This window comes from Musa acuminata, chromosome BXJ2-5 (assembly GCF_036884655.1).
Source record: "Musa acuminata AAA Group cultivar baxijiao chromosome BXJ2-5, Cavendish_Baxijiao_AAA, whole genome shotgun sequence".
Classification (NCBI taxonomy): domain Eukaryota; kingdom Viridiplantae; phylum Streptophyta; class Magnoliopsida; order Zingiberales; family Musaceae; genus Musa; species Musa acuminata.
Window position 1 is genome coordinate 2,456,109 of NC_088342.1, and position 18,780 is coordinate 2,474,888.

Here is an 18,780-nt window from a genome sequence, read left to right on the forward strand (position 1 = left end):
GGAGAAGTCCACGGCCGGGCGGGGGGGCAGCGGGCAGCACGAGAAATAAGGACTTGCAGAAAAGTACGGAAGAGCAAAAGGGCAAAGAAGCGGAAGCAGAAGAAGGAGGAGAAGAAGAAGACATCTATCTTTTCCATCGCCTTCTGATCCCGAGGTACTATTTATCTTCTTGGCGACTCTCTTCTCCCCGTACTTGTGATCGACTTTGGGAACCCCAACCGCTCCGTGGTTGGTTGTTTCTAAGTATAAGCATCGTTCATGATGCTAAGCGAATCGATTGATTCCTCGATAAGTGTAATTGTTTTTGCTTGATTTTGTGGTTCCGGAACAGAGATCTCAAATTCTTGTCTGTTCGGACCAAGAATCCCTGTTCCACTTTTAATCAAAGCTGATAGTTTTCCATCAAGTACCATAGATTATTGCTTCGGAATACAATCTTCTTCAGTTGTTCACATGACTGAAGCTGAAGAGGGGTTAGTGGTCAAGTTCCTCAATCGTTGAGGTCAAAGACTCCTTCGATCGCCTAGCACCAATCCGACAACATAGATTATCTTTCGTATTACACGAACAACTCGTGGTAGTCTTCTTATTGGAGTTCAGGTGTACTTTTCTACATCGAGGACATAAAATCCGCTTTAGCAATTGGAACTCTATGATAAATTTTGGTTTTTCCCTTTCTTTTTTGTTTATTTTCTGGTCCATGTTGTTTCAGTATATCGAAAAGGTTTATGATGTACGCTTGATATCCTCTGCTTCTGAAACTCTTGACTTTGAGTTGAATGCTTTGTTCTTGAATTACAGGACTTCTGTTATACGAATCCTGTTTCTCATCCTGGGATGGGTGACAACCTCATGGATAAAGTCAGCGCCTTTGGCGAGCGTCTGAAGATTAGCGGGTCTGAGGTAAGCCGCAAGATGACGGCTGGCATGAGCTCTATGAGTTCTAAGATGAAGGACTTCTTCCAAGTTCAAAACCAAGTTGAGAAAATAGTCGAGGATGCCACCTCAGAAAACTTGGATGGTCCTAACTGGTCTGCCAACCTTGAGATCTGTGACATGATTAACAGTGAAAAGTTCCACAGCGTCGAATTCATCCGTGGCATCAAAAAGCGAATTATGTTGAAGAATCCCACTGTCCAATATCTTGCTTTAGTTCTCCTTGAGACCTGTGTGAAAAACTGTGAGAAGGCTTTTTCTGAGGTTGCTGCTGAGAGAGTCCTAGATGAGATGGTCAAGTTGATTGATGATCCACAGACTGTAGTGAATAATAGGAACAAGGCTCTTGTCATGATTGAAGCATGGGGGGAATCTGGAGAGGAACTCAGATACTTGCCAGTCTTTGAAGAAACCTACAAGGTTAGATTATTGATGTATTGCATCAGAAGTTGCACTTCTTTATTTCCATATATTGTGGATTTAATTCTTTAGCTGTTAGAACCTCACTCTTAATGGTAAGTATCTAGCAATAATTTAGCTTCGCTGGTAACTTGTAGCAGCAGTAGGCTTCATGCTGCTTAATGGTAAAAGGTATCTTTTCGCATCGGTTGGACAGCACTTACAACGGATGCTATCTATAGTTTAACCACAAACAGATCGAGAAAATTTATGGTTTCCTTGGTCATGGTCCAGCTTGCTTGTCCACTTAGCTTTGGACTAATTTGTGCCTTGTAATTAAATTATTATTATTATAAAAAGAATAATCGATATTTCAATTTTCGTCTTTGCTTCCATGTTTGATTATTACTCACACTCTTGTTCTAATGACATATATTGTACAATATTTATGTATATTCTACCTGATGAGCAGCTTTATCTTTTTCTTGTAGAGCCTAAAATCTCGATGTGTTCGCTTTCCTGGAAGAGATGTCGAAAGCTTAGCTCCGATATTTACTCCTCCACGTTCAGTTTCAGAGACAGAATCATATAACAGTGCTATTCAACAGCAAACATATAATGATTTTCATGTGCATAGTTTCACTGCTGAAGAAACAAAGGAAGCATTTGATGTGGCTCGCAACAGCATTGAACTTCTGTCCACCATTTTATCATCTTCGCCACATCAAGAAGCTTTACAGGTGATTAAAACCTTAATATCCATGCTTTCTTGTTTAAACTGTTGGACAGTGGAATCAGTAGATATGTCCTATATTATTTTTCTTTTACTTTCCACTGTTCCATCTAACTAGCAATACATCTTCTGGCACTGTGCTTTGTTTCAGCAAATAGCAAACTGCTATGCACATAGCTGTTACCAATACAAGTTGATTGATATAGCTCTTGTCTTAGACTCCTAGTTTATGTTTTGCAATTTATTTCTTCTCAATACTTTTGTTCTCTCTACATGATAAAGGCTCTATGAGTCTCCTTATATTCATATATGTTCTTTTGCACTGTCTTATGGTGCATTGTTGTACTTTTTGAAACATGATTTTGTTGAGTCCAATGGTGAACTTTCAACATTTCTAGCTCACCGTTTTACCATTGATTTGGAAGATCTGGTGAATTACATAAGAGTATTAAAATAATTAGCGAATAAAAACTAATTTGATTTCATATGTTTTTAATTAATTGCATGAGAACGGGGGGATAGCTTATGAGCATTTTGTTCTGTGAATATAGAACTGTGTAGATATTATTGAGCCTGTGTTTCTGCTATTCATCCCTTCTGCCATTGCCAGAGTATGAATTTGTGTGATCATATTGTTATTTTGTTTCTTGCTTTTTTTAACTACATGAAGAATATGGTTTTCTAGAATACTAAGGATAGACATACTACCTGTCCTAGTGTCCTTTGTGCAAGAGTTAAATAGTATTAGTATCCGGTCATCTTACGACTGAACATAACATTAGAGTTACTTTAATTAATGCCTGAATAGAATTTCTACAGATATGTTTGAACTGAGAGAAGTCAGTTCAAACACATCCTTTGAGCAGCTGGTGGCAAGTAAACCTGAATATGATTTTGCAGCTATATCCAAGGATTAATACATGACATGCCACTACTGAATCAGTTTCTGTCTAACACATCTTGTACATATTAGAGCCAACTAATGCAAGCATGGATTATGCCTTCCTTGTTGTTGGTTCCCTCCCTTTTCTTTACATTAGTCATGTTAGAACAAATGAGTTCATGCTAGGGGACATACTGCATTATCATTGCTTGGGCTTTCAAAAAGAATATGCAATCAAGACCTTATTTTTTTAATAAAATTGACATAAACTTGGATATGAACAGAAATAATTTGTTTTTCCTTATCTTTTCAAATTTTGATTCTTAAAATGCTAGAGCAATCCTGCATATAGGGATTTTAGTATATTTGTTACTAGAAGGGAGACTTACAGAAGAAGTTATCTAATAAAGAAAGGTCAACTGAACGCTATGCATTATTTTGATGAAGCTGGAGTTTTAGAAGTGGTAATGACGGTCAAAGTGTTATGGATAAGTTTTGTGATTCTACGCTACAACAGACTTCTCTTGTAATTCCTTTCGGTTGGCTGTTCAGAAATTATTGTCATAGTTACCTATACAGGATTAAAAATAATAATTTACAAATTCTGCTGCCTGTTGACATGTTGATACTTTTGTCTAGTCTCTGAATGTCATCATTCTTCGTCTGCTTTCAGGATGATTTGATGACTACCCTCTTTCAGCAATGCCAACGAAGTCAACGCACTGTCCAAAGAATTATAGAGACAGCAGGTGATAATGAGGCAGTGCTTTTCGAGGCCTTGAATGTAAATGATGAACTTCAGAAGATCCTCTCCAAGTATGAAGAGCTGCGGAAGCCTCCTGTTGTGAATTCTGAACCAGAGCCCGCAGTGATACCAGTTGCCGTGGAACCTGAGGAGTCTCCTCGAGCTACCAGAGAAGATGCCCTCATCAGAAAACCACCAGGTTCCGAAACAAGGTCAGGTGGAGATGATGGCATCCTTGATGATCTTGATGAGATGATCTTCGGTAAAATAGGAGGGAGCACTTCTGAGGATCAAAATCCTGAAAAACAGCATAAGCAACAGAAGAGCAATCTAATCACCTTCTAGCTGGTATCATCGGAAATTCCATGCTTCACGAAGAATCTGTGATCTTATGCCTGAATGGATTTATTTTACCACTATTGGGCTTGAAAAAGAACGTCTGCACACTTTGTTTGTATAGAGTATGCAAATTACTGTAGTGGATTTACCAAACAGGCCCTATACGATGACATTTAAATAGTAGTGAAATAAATAATTGTTGACAATGTGAGAGACAAGCACTCAGATCCGTTCTCATTACCATTTTGAGTGTTGGTTTGCCGCTTCAGATGACTTCACACTTTGTGTTTTAGGTGTGTTGCATTCCGAAGGCTGTAGTTCCGACCTAAAATCTTTTAGGTATCAACAAAAAAAATGATCTAATGGCCTATTTCTTCGGAATGCAAATTTGGCTTGGTTGGCCTTTTAATTGCGAATCCAACAAGGGTGTCGAGAATTAGGTTCGTGTGCAGTGCCATCTCTATTGAGATAATCTATAGTCTCATGCTCGAGTTCATACGAATTGATTTAATATGATATAAAAAAAAATTTTAATTTAAAAAAATATTAGAAAGAAATATGATCATGATTTCTAAGTGCATTAAGAACACCAATCAGATGGACGGAACCGGCGGAGCATCGTATATTCTTTCTCTTCGCTCTTTGTTATTGTTTGCCTCAAAATTAGCAACACTAAGAGCCACTTATCTGTGCCGATGAGGTGATTCTTTTTCTGTTCCACTGGATTTCTCATCAAACACGACAAAGGAACAGATTAAATATTAGAAGAAAAAAAAGCTTCATTTTTCGTTAGTTTCTGTACACAAGTTGAGAAAATGTTTTTTTCCCCAATTTCTTGGATGGCTAAGATATTTGGATTTGTCGATTGAAATCATATGCGATGAAAAAAAAATAAATAAAAAACACTCAATTGACTTCATAGAGTAGAGATGCGATGAAAAAGGAAATAAAATAAATATCATTTATCATGACCCTTTGCCACATAGGAGAATAAACTTACATTTGACTCTCCTCATGTTAATCTATAGACAAACAACGATTGCATACATGCATGCCATCCTAGATTGCACTGTGCTGCTCTTTCACAGAAACAAATTGTGAGAGCGCCATGTCTCTCAATTATTTACCTTAACATATGTCAAAACTATTTGCTTTTATTGATCACAGGAATTTTTATGTTCCGAAATAATCATAGTTCACAAAATCAATACAATTATACAAGTGAGATCCTTGAAATATTTCAAAACAGCAGTAAGATAAAGTGGTGGGAAGGCAGGAGAAACATACAAACAGTGGTCTCCATAATTCTGGGAGGAGGTCCCAACCAAGATCAATAATAAAAGGCTGGTTCTAAGCACCTGTCGATCATGTACATTAGATTAGGATTCTCCAGAGCTGCTACAACCCGTTCTTTGTCATTTAACTGCTTATTCACTGAGAAAACAAGAAATTAAACGACTTCAGGAGCGGAAATGTAAACCACCAACAGATGAGAAGAATGGGATAGCAGTATAGGCAGATACACAAACAAGATCATTGAAGTACCAGCAGCTTCAGTTGCATGAGTCCCAGGTGCCACCCTTATGTCCACCTATGAGAAAACAGATTGGTGGATCAATTAATGGAGTAATTGTCAAAAAAAAAAGTTATAAAGATGAAAACAAAATTACAATTGCTTTCCAAGAATTTCTACTGCAGCGACTGAAGCTGTAGTGACAATAAAGGACATTGCATAGGCAACAGTTGGTTGCATACAACTACAGTTAGAAAGGCTTCATTGTATCAACCTCATCCTTCATCAGTACTAGTTTATATTCTTTACAACGTACCATAATATGATATACTGCTGCCACAAACATAACATATGCCAGCCATATCAGGGCATAATCAAGCTTGTAAGTCAACTTATAGTCGAAGTGTCGAAGAAGATTCTGCTTTTTTGCATACCCTAACAGATAATATAAGGTCTAAACTGCTAAAAAATTAAGGAAAGCCAAAAACTAGAAGATCAGAGTCGCAGATGATACCCAACCCACACTCTCTTACTCTTTTAAGCAGATCAAAAATTTTTCCAATTTTCATTTCAGACACTACTTTTTTTTAATCAACAGGCTTGTCTAAAATCATTATCATATAACATGAAATATAGTTTGACAACAAACAAATATTAGAACTTTATATCACATAAGATGATGCTAACCATAAAATGTTTGCTCCAGACAAGTGGCACATTTGTATATTCACCAGAAAAATCCTATAATGCCACATTACATGTACCAATTAACTTATTGATCTTCTCGAATGTCACATCACAATTAGTGTTTTTAAAAGCGCTAGGTGCCCAAAGATGCCAAGGTCCCAAAACACCCAAGGAGCTAAGCGCTAGCCTAGGCATATAAATAACATCCGAGCAAATTGAGGCATTCTAGAATATTAAAATATAAATAAGATATAATATGATTATAAAAATAAAAAATACAACATTAAATTGAAAATATATAAAGTACCAAGTCCTGTCCATATTCTAATAATAGTTTTAAATAAATAGAGATTAACAATGCTAAATAGGGATTAGTAGTTCTAAATAGGGTTAATAGTTGTAATTAATATCAATTTTAAAGGATTAATAGGGTTAACAGTTCTAATAGTGTACAGTGGTGAGAACAAGAGTCACCGACGATGGAAGGTGGGGAAGAAGAGGACAACGATGATGGAGGAACCTTCGGACAGTGATAACGACGACAGAGAAAGCAATGGAGGGTGACAACAACGATAGACAAAGCTACGAGCGACGAAGAAAGTTGTGGCCTTGTCTCTCGGCGGTGAAGTGAGCTGCACATGAAAGCAGCAATGGGGGAAGGAACTACGCATGAGAGTTGTAGCAGTGCGAGCTTCGAACCTATCCGTTGACGATAGAGGAAGCATCAGACTTGTCCGTCGACAACGAAGAGAGCCGCGCAAGGAGGTAGCGATGGCAAAGCATAGGCGCATCGAGGGGGAGAGGTGATAGTAATTAGGGTTTGTGTTAGGAACGAGTGGGGGGAGGGGTTTGTGTTAGGAACGAGTCGACACTAAGAGAGAGAGGGGGGGGGGGGGGGGGGTGAATTAGTGCAGTAGTAAAAATTACATCGGTTTGAAAATCTCGTTGCGATTAAATTCGTTTCGAAAGATATTAACTCGAAAGCATACGGAAGAGTGTATTGGATGTAAAGCAAGTAAAGAAGGGCAATTTGCAGTAAATGTAAATTGCAAGAAGTAAATGCAAACCGAGTTATAGTGGTTCGGTCGTCGTGACCTACATCTACTAACGATCTTCCTTTAATAGGCGAAGATCAACCTCCTTCTTACAACTCTATTCTCCTTTTGCAGGCTCAGGGAGAACCTTTACACCCCTTTCTTACAAAGCTTCCCTCACACTCTCCCTTAGAATGGTCTCTAAACTTTTGGAGGAGGGACTCTTTACTTTACAAGGGTTTTCAACTCTAGAAACACAGAGTTTTTGTTTACTTTTCTTGCATCTCCATGCAGGAATAGCTAGGGTATTTATAGACCCCAAATGGCTTAAAAAATAGAGCAAAAATCAAATCCCCCGAAATTTTAGGGTACGGGCGGTACCACCGCCTGCACTCTGACACTCGGCGATACCACCGCCTAGCCTGGCGGTACCACCGCCTAGAAGACTGTGTCTCGACGGTACTAGCGCCTGACATAGTCTCGAAGACTGTGCCACGACGATTTCACCTGTTTGGTTACTGTTTGAGCCTTTTCTCTTGGCCCAACACAGCCCAAACTTGGGCCCAACTATACCCTAATTAGGTTGGCCAAATTCTAATCCCAATTATGTGCTAACTACGAATTTTAAGACACTAAGCTAAACAAAGTCCGTAAGTCTAGGTTTCTTCCGGAGATCTTCCGACGATCTCTCGGCAATGTTCTAGCGGACTTCCGGCAAGCTCCTAGACTTCACAACGATCTTCTTAGAGAGTTCTGATGAGCTACTTTGGCAAGCTCCTGGACTTCTCGGTCAATTCCGGTAGAACTTCCGACGAACGTCCAGACTTCCGACGAACTCTCGAACTCCCAACGAAATTGCATTCTTGACTCCGAGACTTCATTTTGCTTTATGCCTTGTTATCGTAGTCAAGGTAAGTAATACCGAATAATACCGCCCGGTACGGGCGGTACGTACCGGTCCGACGATAAACCGGTACGCGAACCACCCATTACCGGGCGGAACGAATAATAATATTAAAATTATATATATATATATATATATATATATATATATATATATATATATATATATAATTTAAATAAACGAGGCGATGCGACTTGGTGACGTCGCGTCACGTCGCCTCGGCGACGTCGCCCCACGTGGGGAAGGAAAAGGCGACGTTGCCGAGGCGATGCGACGTCGGCTTTTAAATAAAAAAAAAATATATATATATAATCTTATATAATATATATATATATATATATAATTTAAATAAACGAGGCGACACGACGTCGCCTTTTTCGATGACGTCACCGAGGCGACGCGACGTCGCCGAAACTCCGATATCGTTGGCACAATATCTGCTCTTCTTGGTCCGATGCCCGAAACCATGACCCGAAGCCTTCCGTCGATACGTCGACCGATCCTTTGGCCCGACAATATTGCTGAATGTGTGCCTCAATAATAAATGTGTAATCTAAAATAGGAACACAGGTCTAGGAATACAAAATACAACAACATACTAAAATTACATGCACTAACAACAAAAATGTTAAAGCAAATGTAGATCTTAAGATATATCAAAGGGAGAATAATTTTCCTTTAGATCACAAGAAGACCACTTCTATTAAACAATAAATGATTGTTTCTCTATAAGACCACTTTTTATATCCCAATCACTAAACATGACAAAGAAAATGGAAGTCAATAACAATTTTACTGATTATAAATTAATGCCAAAAGCCCAAACATCTCCAATGCTTACTAAAGAGAATATATTAATTATTATCCATGTTCCCTAACACTAGGATTGAGTGGGTATTTCTGTCAGTCAATAGTGACTTGATAAGCAAATAAACTGAAGCGTAGAAAATAAATGTTTGACATAAGTAAAAGACATCTGAAATACTAAATACTTTTTTGTTAATAAATTTTTTTTTTCCTTTTGAAGCCCTCAGGATACATGTGGGTATTAGGAGCTTGAAGAAATTAAGTTACAAAATAGGGAAAGAAATTAATTCTTAATATAAGTTAAGATAGGCTCCTCCGTTAACTTGTCCACTTTTGGCACCCTAACTCAACTAAAATTGACCTTCTTAGAATGTACCTCAGCTCATTTGGAGTCCCTACACTTATGACCTTAAACACACAACAACATCAATCGCACCATCATTGTTCTCCTGCCTTGGACTTGAAGACCCTTAGTCCAAATAACTACTTAGTTCAACTTAAATTAGCTTGTTTTGATGATCATCAGATGAAAATCAAATCATCAAACAGTTTCCAGTAATTTTTACCATATAAAATATCTTCAAAGTGTATTATCCATTCTTGGAGGAAACAAGCACAGTAGTGAATACTATTTCAAAAGTAAACAATCTTAAGAAATGTTGACAGAATATATAAATTAATTGTTTATCCAGATCATCAGCGCAGCAGCCTCTATATGTAACATTGATATTTCAGTGCCAATCCTATCACAATAAGATCGTCAGACAAGTTATAGAAACAATTTAGATGTATTGGATATTAAAGCAGAAAACCTTGTAATGAGAAGGGAGACTACGCATAAGTTTAACACGAAGGCAAAGTCCAATAGTAGTTGCCAAACTGCAATGCTCAACCGTTGGTGTAAAAGTAACACTGAAAAAAAGGTAAATAATTTTTAGAACAGCCTGGTAAATATTCAAATTTAAGATCCTGCAGAAGAAAAACTCAAGACTTCAAAGAAGACATGCATTCACCTAACATGACTTTTTTTATCATTCACTTCAATTGAATCTTCTGTTACCACCTTCAGCTCTTCCAGTGTATATGGGTGTTCTGGATCCTGTATATCTCTAATATAATTTAAGAATGTTAAGGAATATTAGTTAATCTGAGGGAGGCATCCAAAGAAATAAGGCAAAGAAAGAAGGCCCCATTAGCGATGAGACTACAAGCTAAACAATAAAGATGAGCACCAATTATTCAGGGTTGGTTATATGGATCTTTTCCTACTATTGACATTGCTAGAAAAACTATGAGCTAAGAGATCTCTTTTTATTGTTCTTGATGATATTCATAAGTCTGTCTGTCTTGTAGCAGAATAATGCTAATAAGTTTGCCTCGACTAACCAGTGCATTTATAGTCCTAAATCTTTTCTGCCTTTCCTTAAAACATGATGATTTTTACAAGACTAATATCAGCAAAACACCCAAAACCAGTAATTTCAAAAGGCACTTGGGCGCTCGCCTAGGTGCTTGGGCAAGGCGAGGCGAGGCTCGAGCACCTCATAACTGGGCCGGGCGAGGCATGTGAACCAGGTTCCACTCGAGCGCGCATCTGGGCCCAAGCATGGACGACTCAGATGAGCACTCGATCAAAAACAAGTCCGAACTCAACTTATTTGACATAGTTGGCTCAACCGAACCAACTATTACAATGAGCTTCCTTCACACTATGCCACAAGACTGCAAACTTCCTCCGCTCTACGTTGTCGTGCTGCGAGTCTCCTTTGCCACCATTGAATTTCGAGCTTCCTTTGCCTTACACAGTGACCAAATCACAAGCTTCCTCCACTCCACATCATCAGGCTGTAAGCCTCCTCCACCATACTGTCACGAACTTAGCTGATTTTGCCTAAGTCGTGCAGCACCCTTGCAAGTCTGTCTGCAAAGGTCAGCCTCCCCGAAACCTCCTATGGTCCCTCAGGACCTACAAAAGATAAAACGGGTTAAAGAAAACGTTTCACTCAAGATCCACAAGCAACCATACAAATACTTCATAGCCAATGCAAATTATAAACATAGACTTCATAAGTTCTGAACGATCGCACAACAAAGGGCTCAAAATGATCCACTATAAACCGAAATCCCTACAAGTGCCCACATGACAACCTTTGTTTACAAGCCTAAAACGACCACTAAAGCCAACCAAAATGGGGCTGCTAAGCCTAGTGTTAGCATTTTACATGCTGTGCAAAGCATGAACAAAACTAAAAAACACGGACATACATGAGCATTACATCAAACACCCTTTTTACAACTTTGTTCGTGACATTCACCCCCACTTATTCCTTCGACGTCTTCGTCGAAGCCTTTGCAGATGTTGCATCTCCTCGCCATTATCGAGTCTTTAATCTTCAGCTACAACTACAACACGCCTCTTGGCTCCTAACTGCACTCCACCGCTATTGTTGAGTAGTCAAACTTTGATCTGTCATGCTGCTTCAACTCGCCAATGACTTTGACTCTGGTGTAGGGTTGATTGAGTTGTGCTAATCCATGTTGATTCCTGCAGATCCTTTAGATAAAGGAAAAGACTATCCTTGGTATACGCTAGCCTCTCAAATGCCTTATGCCGCTTGAACCGGGTGAATGCTTGTTGGAGCTTTGATGAGCATCGCCTCACAGACTTTGAAGTTTTTGGGCCCTTCCTTCGCAAAATTTATCCGTCGATTCTTCTTCCACTTAGTTGTCACTTTCAAGTAGGTTCGCATCACTTCCGCTTTCGATTGTCATTCTATTGGGAAATGAAGCGGACAATATACTTTCAGTAGTACTGACCACCATTGGTGATGATTTGACAACTATTGTCGTTCATTTGGTTTCTTCGAAAGATCTTTGAATCTGTGCAGAGCTTCTCTACTGTAGATAAGAGAATTGAGGTACTCGGTTTCACCCATTCTCTTAAGAGTTGAAAAGGTAAAGGTTACTTGACTTCACCCGCCTCCTCGAGGGTTATATTCCCTGCATAGAGTTGGTACTAGCCTTCGCCCGCTCTTTGCTCACACTTCCGAAGCACTCGAAGTGTTTGCACTCTTTACATTGAGTTAGCTATTATGATTCACCTTCTCAATGCAATCGAACTTCTGGAATGTAAGAAGTTTTCACCCCAACTTAGAGCAACTCTCTAATAGTTTTGGTCGCCCCTGCGATTGTACCGTCTTCTCCATCATCTCTACTGCTTATTCCTCTAAGCAATGCTTACTTTGTTCCTTGGTCAAGCACTCTTGCATCGATCTGAAGTCCTCTATTTTCAGCTATCTTGATGAGAAGCCCGTTGACATCGGTCTTACGAAGTTCCCTGGCCTCTGCTCTTCAACCATGTCTCAGTACTTTCATGACTAAGTGCGCTCCTTCTATAAGAGCAAGGGATCGATGACTCCACGGAAGTCCCGCAATTGCGGTACCATGGCACTACCATACCCATGGCCCTACTATCCGTAGCCTCGTATTTGCGTCCCTTTATTCGTGATCGATAGATCTATCTCTGCGGCATTGTGTACTCCGAGTTCACCTCCATTCTAGTTGATGCTTGGTTTTGGGTAGCTAAGTCCCTCTGGACTCGTCATCACTTCCTCACCTCTTTTGACCATTGGCTTCAACACCTCTGTGTCTTTGAGCAGTTCCCCTGGGTCGATGAAAAGATAGACTGCAACTCCTATGCATAGCTTTCGCTATCATGTTGTAGGGCTCGTATCGATTCTGTTCTCCTTAGCTTCCTTGGCACCAACGTTCGCTTACTCGACCTTGTCCTTCGACTTGTCGGGCTCTCTTAAGTGAATATGAGCTATACAACAGTCCAACTCTCTAACCGCTCTGATCATATCTTTGCATAATCAAGTCCCTCCCATGGGACTCACTAGTACTTGCATTCGAAATTCTTCCTCAGTGGTACACAATTCTCATATGCATATACTGATCACCAAGGCTTTCATTCGATGCAAAATTCGATGCACGCACGGAAGACCCGCCTCAGCGGTACTATGACATTTACTCCTTGAATCCATAGCTCTTCTTGTTGTCGTGTTGTTCACCTAAGTGGAGCTCCTAGTAACTCCCGATCATACCACCATATAATCTAGTCCCTCGCAGGACTGGCTTCGTGTGTATCACATTGTTTCGAACTATTCCACCATGCTCCGTCGCACCATATCTCCTCCTGGTAACATCTCTATTGCATTCTGATCATTGTGGGATGAACTCGGATTACGATCCCTCTATGTCTGGCCTCTACTAGCACATTGTAAGGCCTCTTCCACCTTCGATTGTGTTCACTCCTTTGGCAATCGATCTTCGTCCATGTTTCCCGAATTATCAGTAGAGTGGGCAACGTCTCCTATAAGTTATAGCTGCCAACGTGGCTCAAAATTCACAATGTTTTTCATGCCAGCAATTTGAAATCCTACCACTCAAATCCGTAAGATGCTTCCCGAAGTGTTCCAACTCGGCTACCCCTCACCAGAGCCTCCTATGAGAAGCGAGTTGAAACCATTTTAACGGATCGCAACATAAAGCTACCTAATAGAGTTGAGTAGACCGAGTACTTTGTGAAGTGGTGAAAGCTTCCTTAAACTGAAGCTAGTTGGGAGCTCGAAGATGTCCTACGACATGAAGAAGCAGTCGTCAACAACTACCAACAAGCATCGATGAGGGCGTCGACAGTTTAAGTGGGGGAGAATGTCACAAACGGTCGTTGTGCACCCGCAACAACTTCGTTCAACGAACCGTTCGTTGCTTTTGCATGCTTGTACAGAGACCTGATAGCATGTTTTGCCTTGGTTTTGTGTGTTTTTGCTTGGAAAATGTAAGCAACGACAGTTCGCAACGTTGCAGTGCGACCGCTCACCGCGTCGGGCCGAACTGCCCCAAAATGACTTCGTTTTCGCATGCCATGACTTGTTTTCTACAAACCGCAGTTGCATGTGAAACGTTAGCCATCTCAGCACCCTGGAACCCTCCGAGTGGCACAGGGTTGGATGGGGTTGTATATTGTCGAGCATTGAATAGTCTTCATAAGTTCGCATATTAACTTGGCGGGAACCTGCCTTCGCACTCGGCACCCGGTGAGCAATTGTTTGTGGACTTGCAATTGTTCGTTCTATCTTCTAAAGTCTTTATTTTTTTCCTTCATCTCTTTTCTCTCTTGCACTCAAGGTGCTCGCTGAATTGCTTGTAAAGCTTCCCTCTTCACAAGACGTCGAGACTTGTCCATCGCTCGTTTTCAATCTAATCAACTTTCTATTTTACAAGTCCTTCGGGACCTGTACGAGGTTGCAACTAGGCTGACACTTTGCAAACGCATATGTCACGAAAGCACCTCATGACTTAGGCAATCATAACTAAGTCCGAGGAGTCGACGCAATGATGCTTCACAACTTAGGCAACTCCAGCTAAGTTCATGACTTTGCCGCAATGGTGCCTCACGACTTAGACAATTCTAACGAAGTCCGTGACAGAAGGGTCGACAATTCCTCTGAATGTCAATCTCAAATGCACGCTCCTTTAAGTCACTCCTTCCCCTACATCTCCATGCCTGTTTCTCCTAATCAGTCGCGCGTGTTGGCTACCCTCAACGTAGCCCCACTAGGTCCCCCACATTTATATGTCAAATGTCATGAACTTAGCTGGTTTTGCCTAAGTCATGTGGCACCCTTGCGAGTCTGTCTGCAACGGTGAGCCTCCCCGAAATCTCCTATGGTCCCTTAGGACCTACAAAAGAGAAAACGAGTTAAAGAAAACGTTTCACTCGAGATCCACAAGCAACCATTTCAACAAACACTTCATAGCCAATGCAAATTATAAACATAAACTTCATAAGCTCTGAATGGTAGCACAACAAAGGATCTAAAATGGTCCACTATAGACCGAAATCCCCATAAATACCCACATGACACAAGCTTTGTTTACAAGCCTAAAATGGCCACCAAAGCCAACTAAAATGGGGCTGCTAAGCCTACTATCAGCCCTTTATATGCTGTGTAAAACATGAACAAAATCAAAAAACACTGACATACATGAGCATTACATCAAACACCATGTTTACAACTTTGTTTGTGACAATACATTGCTAGATCGCGAGCTTCCTTCATCCTACGCTGCCGAGCTACGAACGTCTCCACCCTAGGCTATCGAATCGCAAGCCTCTTCCTCACTGAGACATCGAACTATGAGCCTCTCCCCCTATGCCACAACCTACGACTTCATTTCCTTGACGTCCGAGATTACATCGTAGACTAGTCTCGTTTTGTTGTCGATTGCCACTATCCTCCCCCTACCCTACATCTTGACCAAGGTACCTTTAGAACGACTTTGTTGGATTATCAATTTTACAAATAAGGCTGATAGCATATCTGTTGCACTTCATAGCATTTCTTCCTTATCCTATTGATGTTCTATTTTATTCTCTTTATTGGAGCTTTCTTTATCTTTCTTTATTTTAAATATTACTATTATCTTTAAGGTATCTCCACGTGGAGAGATTGTTTTTGTGTTGTGTATGCAGGACCTCTATATAAATCATGTTAATGTAGAAATATCACAACTTTGATATTTGTTGTTTTTTTCTGCAATGAAACTTGGTACTTTATATGAATGTCATTTTTATTGTTGTTATCATATTTATTAATGATAATATATTTCTTAAATTTTAATATTTGTGAAGCACCTCGCTTCGCTCGGGTGGGCACCTAGTGCCTCGAACATTTTGGTACCTTGGCGCCTAGCGCTTTTGAAAAAGCTGCCCAAAACACATGTAATTTGATAACAAATATAAAAAACAAGAAGAAACTTGAACTGCTAGAAACATCCATCCGTACATAATGAGATATAAAGACTATTGCAATAAGAGAATTAAAATGTGTTCCGGTGTAAGCTACTCGTAATGATTCATATCATTAATTAGCCAATCAAACTTTACAGTTTAACTTATGAAAGCTTGTACCACATTTTAAGCTAAATTAAATGACTTCAGTAACAACTAAATTCTGTTTTGGCAGATTGCCATACATTTAAAAGTTATCCTAGTCATTCTTGACACAATTATGGTGGTTGTCCACAAACATGGCTGTAATGTAATTCAAAATTTCAGAATAGTGAAAAAGCATTTGATAAGAGATATCTGTCAGTACTAAGATTCAATATTGTAGCATAAACAGAATAAGTGGCAGTCTCAGCATGAGTTTTCACTTAGAAATTGTAAAAATCAAGTACAATAATGCATGATGTTTCATAATGCTCAAAGTATCACCATCAGCACATTCATTCCCAAAATGTCAATAATAAAAATTATAAAGAGTATCCTCATTTACTTTTCCATGTTTCTAACAAAACCAGTTAGCATTAGCTGAAGTCAATGACTAAAGTAGCCATTGCTAGGCCAAAACTCATTATTTATTAGGTCAAATTATCTGAAGTTTCTGAAACTAAAGTAGTTACAAAAAGATTTAAGTCAAAGCTGAATTCCATTTAAGGAAAGCATCACCTCGGGTCAAAATTAACAGTAAAAGAAGATGCAATATGTTTATATGTTATTAATAACATTTCAGCTCAATTTTGAGAATGTAACTTCCAAAAACTGTTGAGCCTAAATGTGTTATAAAGAAAGTTGGATGTCATCCCTTTATAAGATCTAAATTCAACTTATCCTTGATGAATAATGAAATAAAAAAATAAAGACAACAAATTTCTGGGATGCTAGACACTTACCATTTATTTTTCAAAATGCACAGAGCATTCTGTCCCCACTTCTAAGTCATTGAGACCAAAAAAAAAAACAACAACCAAAAGAATTATATGAAAGAACTTGAATTCACCCTTTAGTCACATAAACCCCAAAAGAAAATTATTAAAAGAGTTCTAAAGATTAGGATATCAAAAATTTCCTGTTGATCAATTAGCTCTTCAGCATCCTCATCAATGATTGTTGGCACACTCCGAACCTGGCGCTCTTTTCTTTCATAAACTACAGGATTAGCATTTATCAATCCAGATGCCATATTCCACTAATTCAAAAGAAAACCTGATGAAATTTCCAACTTCTTTATACGCCTTCAAAAAAAAAAAGTCAATAGTATGGTTAGTTAATTAGTTAACAGAAAAGTTATGAATAGGAGTCGAATTATAACAGATGAGGCAACAAGCCAGCTATTCATTAAACTCTTTAATAATATATTTACTAACAAAATAATCAATCAAATATTTATTACAAGAAGTTTTCTCCCTAAGCCTCTAACAGTTCTAACTTGTATAATTTCAAGCTTCTAACAGCATTGAACATTTAATATCATAAAAAATTCATTAGCATAATACATCTCAAGGAGGTCATTGTAACCCCTTTTTGTGCATGCCATGAGTGATCTCAAGGAGTCTCTTGATAAATTTTGCAAGAAACATTGGATTGCATTTGAAGCACTGTGAATCCAAAACAGACTGTTGTCTTTACTTTTAAATAATGGAATTCTTTTTCTTTAAACAGAGTTGGACATCTTTCTTCAAAGAATATAAGCCAGACCCTAACACTTTTAACCTCTAATATTCTGAATCACTAGTCAAAATCATATGATCTAACTAGAATCAACTTACTCTCCTACTGAAATTCAATGAAGAATCCCTCTTTGCTTAATGCCTTTTTTCCTTTTCCAAGATCCAAAGGTGAACTCCCAGAAGTGTATAAATTATCTTTACAGATATAAATTCAGTTAAATGAAGAAAAACCCATTTGTGATTTAAGGTTATTCACCATATAGGCATCAAAATCCAGCGTGCTTGTCAAGTATCACCCTATATGTACAAAAAAAATTATAATAATTCTTCTCTACTTATAAAATAGAATCCTTCTTTACTTAATGTCTTTTTTCCTTTTCCAAGATCCAAAGGTGAACTCCCAGACGTGTATAAATTATCTTTACAGATATAAATTCAGTTAAATGAAGAAAAACTCAATTCTAACTAAAGGCTATTCACCATATAGGCATCAAAATCCAGCGTGCTTGTCGAATATCAACCTATATGTACAAAAAAAATTTATAATAATTCGGTGACCAGATCACCACAAGACTAAAAATATAACCCCAACGAAAGATAGAAACAAATACAATCTCATCGAAATAACCCTAGTCAAAAGACATACACACAATAAAAGGAAGCCAATTGCATTAAGGCGCGGAAACTAACGGGAAATCACAGACCTTCTGAACCGTGGTCAAAAGACAGCGAGAATTTAACGCAGATCGGTTTTATGGGGAAGGAGGGAGAGACGTCGGCTGCCACCGCCTATGCTGCCGTGCGGCCGAAGGTGAAGAACCAAGAGGGGAAGGGGTGCCCCGCCCGGTGGTTTGGATCCGAGACGGCAGAGGAAGAGGAAGTGGAGCGGAGAGATCGGTCCAAGTAGGGATTGGGGTTTGTTTTGCACGCTGCGCATCCATATATCGTCAGGAATCGTATCTCAACGGCCGCGTAACGACAAGTTCTCGTATTTCCCGTCGGCCCAGGAGGGCCCACAAGAACCGCCGCCTCCAATCACCAGATGGGTGATTCAAACGGGTAATATATGAGGGATGCTTCAAGCCTTATTTTAATTTGCGGCCAAGCACTTATTTACCCGACACTTAACCTGCCTTATCATTAGCGGTATCAGGGGCTCCACAGCGGCATCGCAGCTCCTGATCTCAAGGCGAGTAGGTCTGAGTCGATGAAACGAGTTTGGGAACATATGACTTGTTTGTCCGCGTGAGGTTCCTCTACAACCACGTGATTGGATTGGGTTT

At 39.3% G+C, this 18,780-nt stretch overlaps 2 protein-coding genes across 2 annotated transcripts; one reads left to right on the top strand and one right to left on the bottom strand.

Moving 5' to 3' along the window:
• Nucleotides 1-4,260, top strand: LOC103983840 (TOM1-like protein 1). The gene is made up of 4 exons (XM_009401149.3): nucleotides 1-154; nucleotides 802-1,356; nucleotides 1,827-2,075; nucleotides 3,625-4,260. The coding sequence occupies exons 2-4, from the start codon at nucleotides 838-840 to the stop codon at nucleotides 4,039-4,041; spliced, it is 1,185 nt and encodes a 394-aa protein (XP_009399424.2). The 5' UTR covers nucleotides 1-154; nucleotides 802-837; the 3' UTR covers nucleotides 4,042-4,260.
• A 911-nt stretch (nucleotides 4,261-5,171) lies between these two features.
• LOC103983841 (protein AE7) lies at nucleotides 5,172-18,425 on the bottom strand. The gene is made up of 6 exons (XM_065107938.1): nucleotides 18,202-18,425; nucleotides 16,885-17,062; nucleotides 9,994-10,097; nucleotides 9,793-9,892; nucleotides 5,581-5,626; nucleotides 5,172-5,469 (listed from the first exon to the last, which is right to left on the bottom strand). The coding sequence occupies exons 2-6, from the start codon at nucleotides 17,008-17,010 to the stop codon at nucleotides 5,366-5,368; spliced, it is 480 nt and encodes a 159-aa protein (XP_064964010.1). The 5' UTR covers nucleotides 17,011-17,062; nucleotides 18,202-18,425; the 3' UTR covers nucleotides 5,172-5,365.
• Nucleotides 18,426-18,780: the final 355 nt, after the last annotated feature.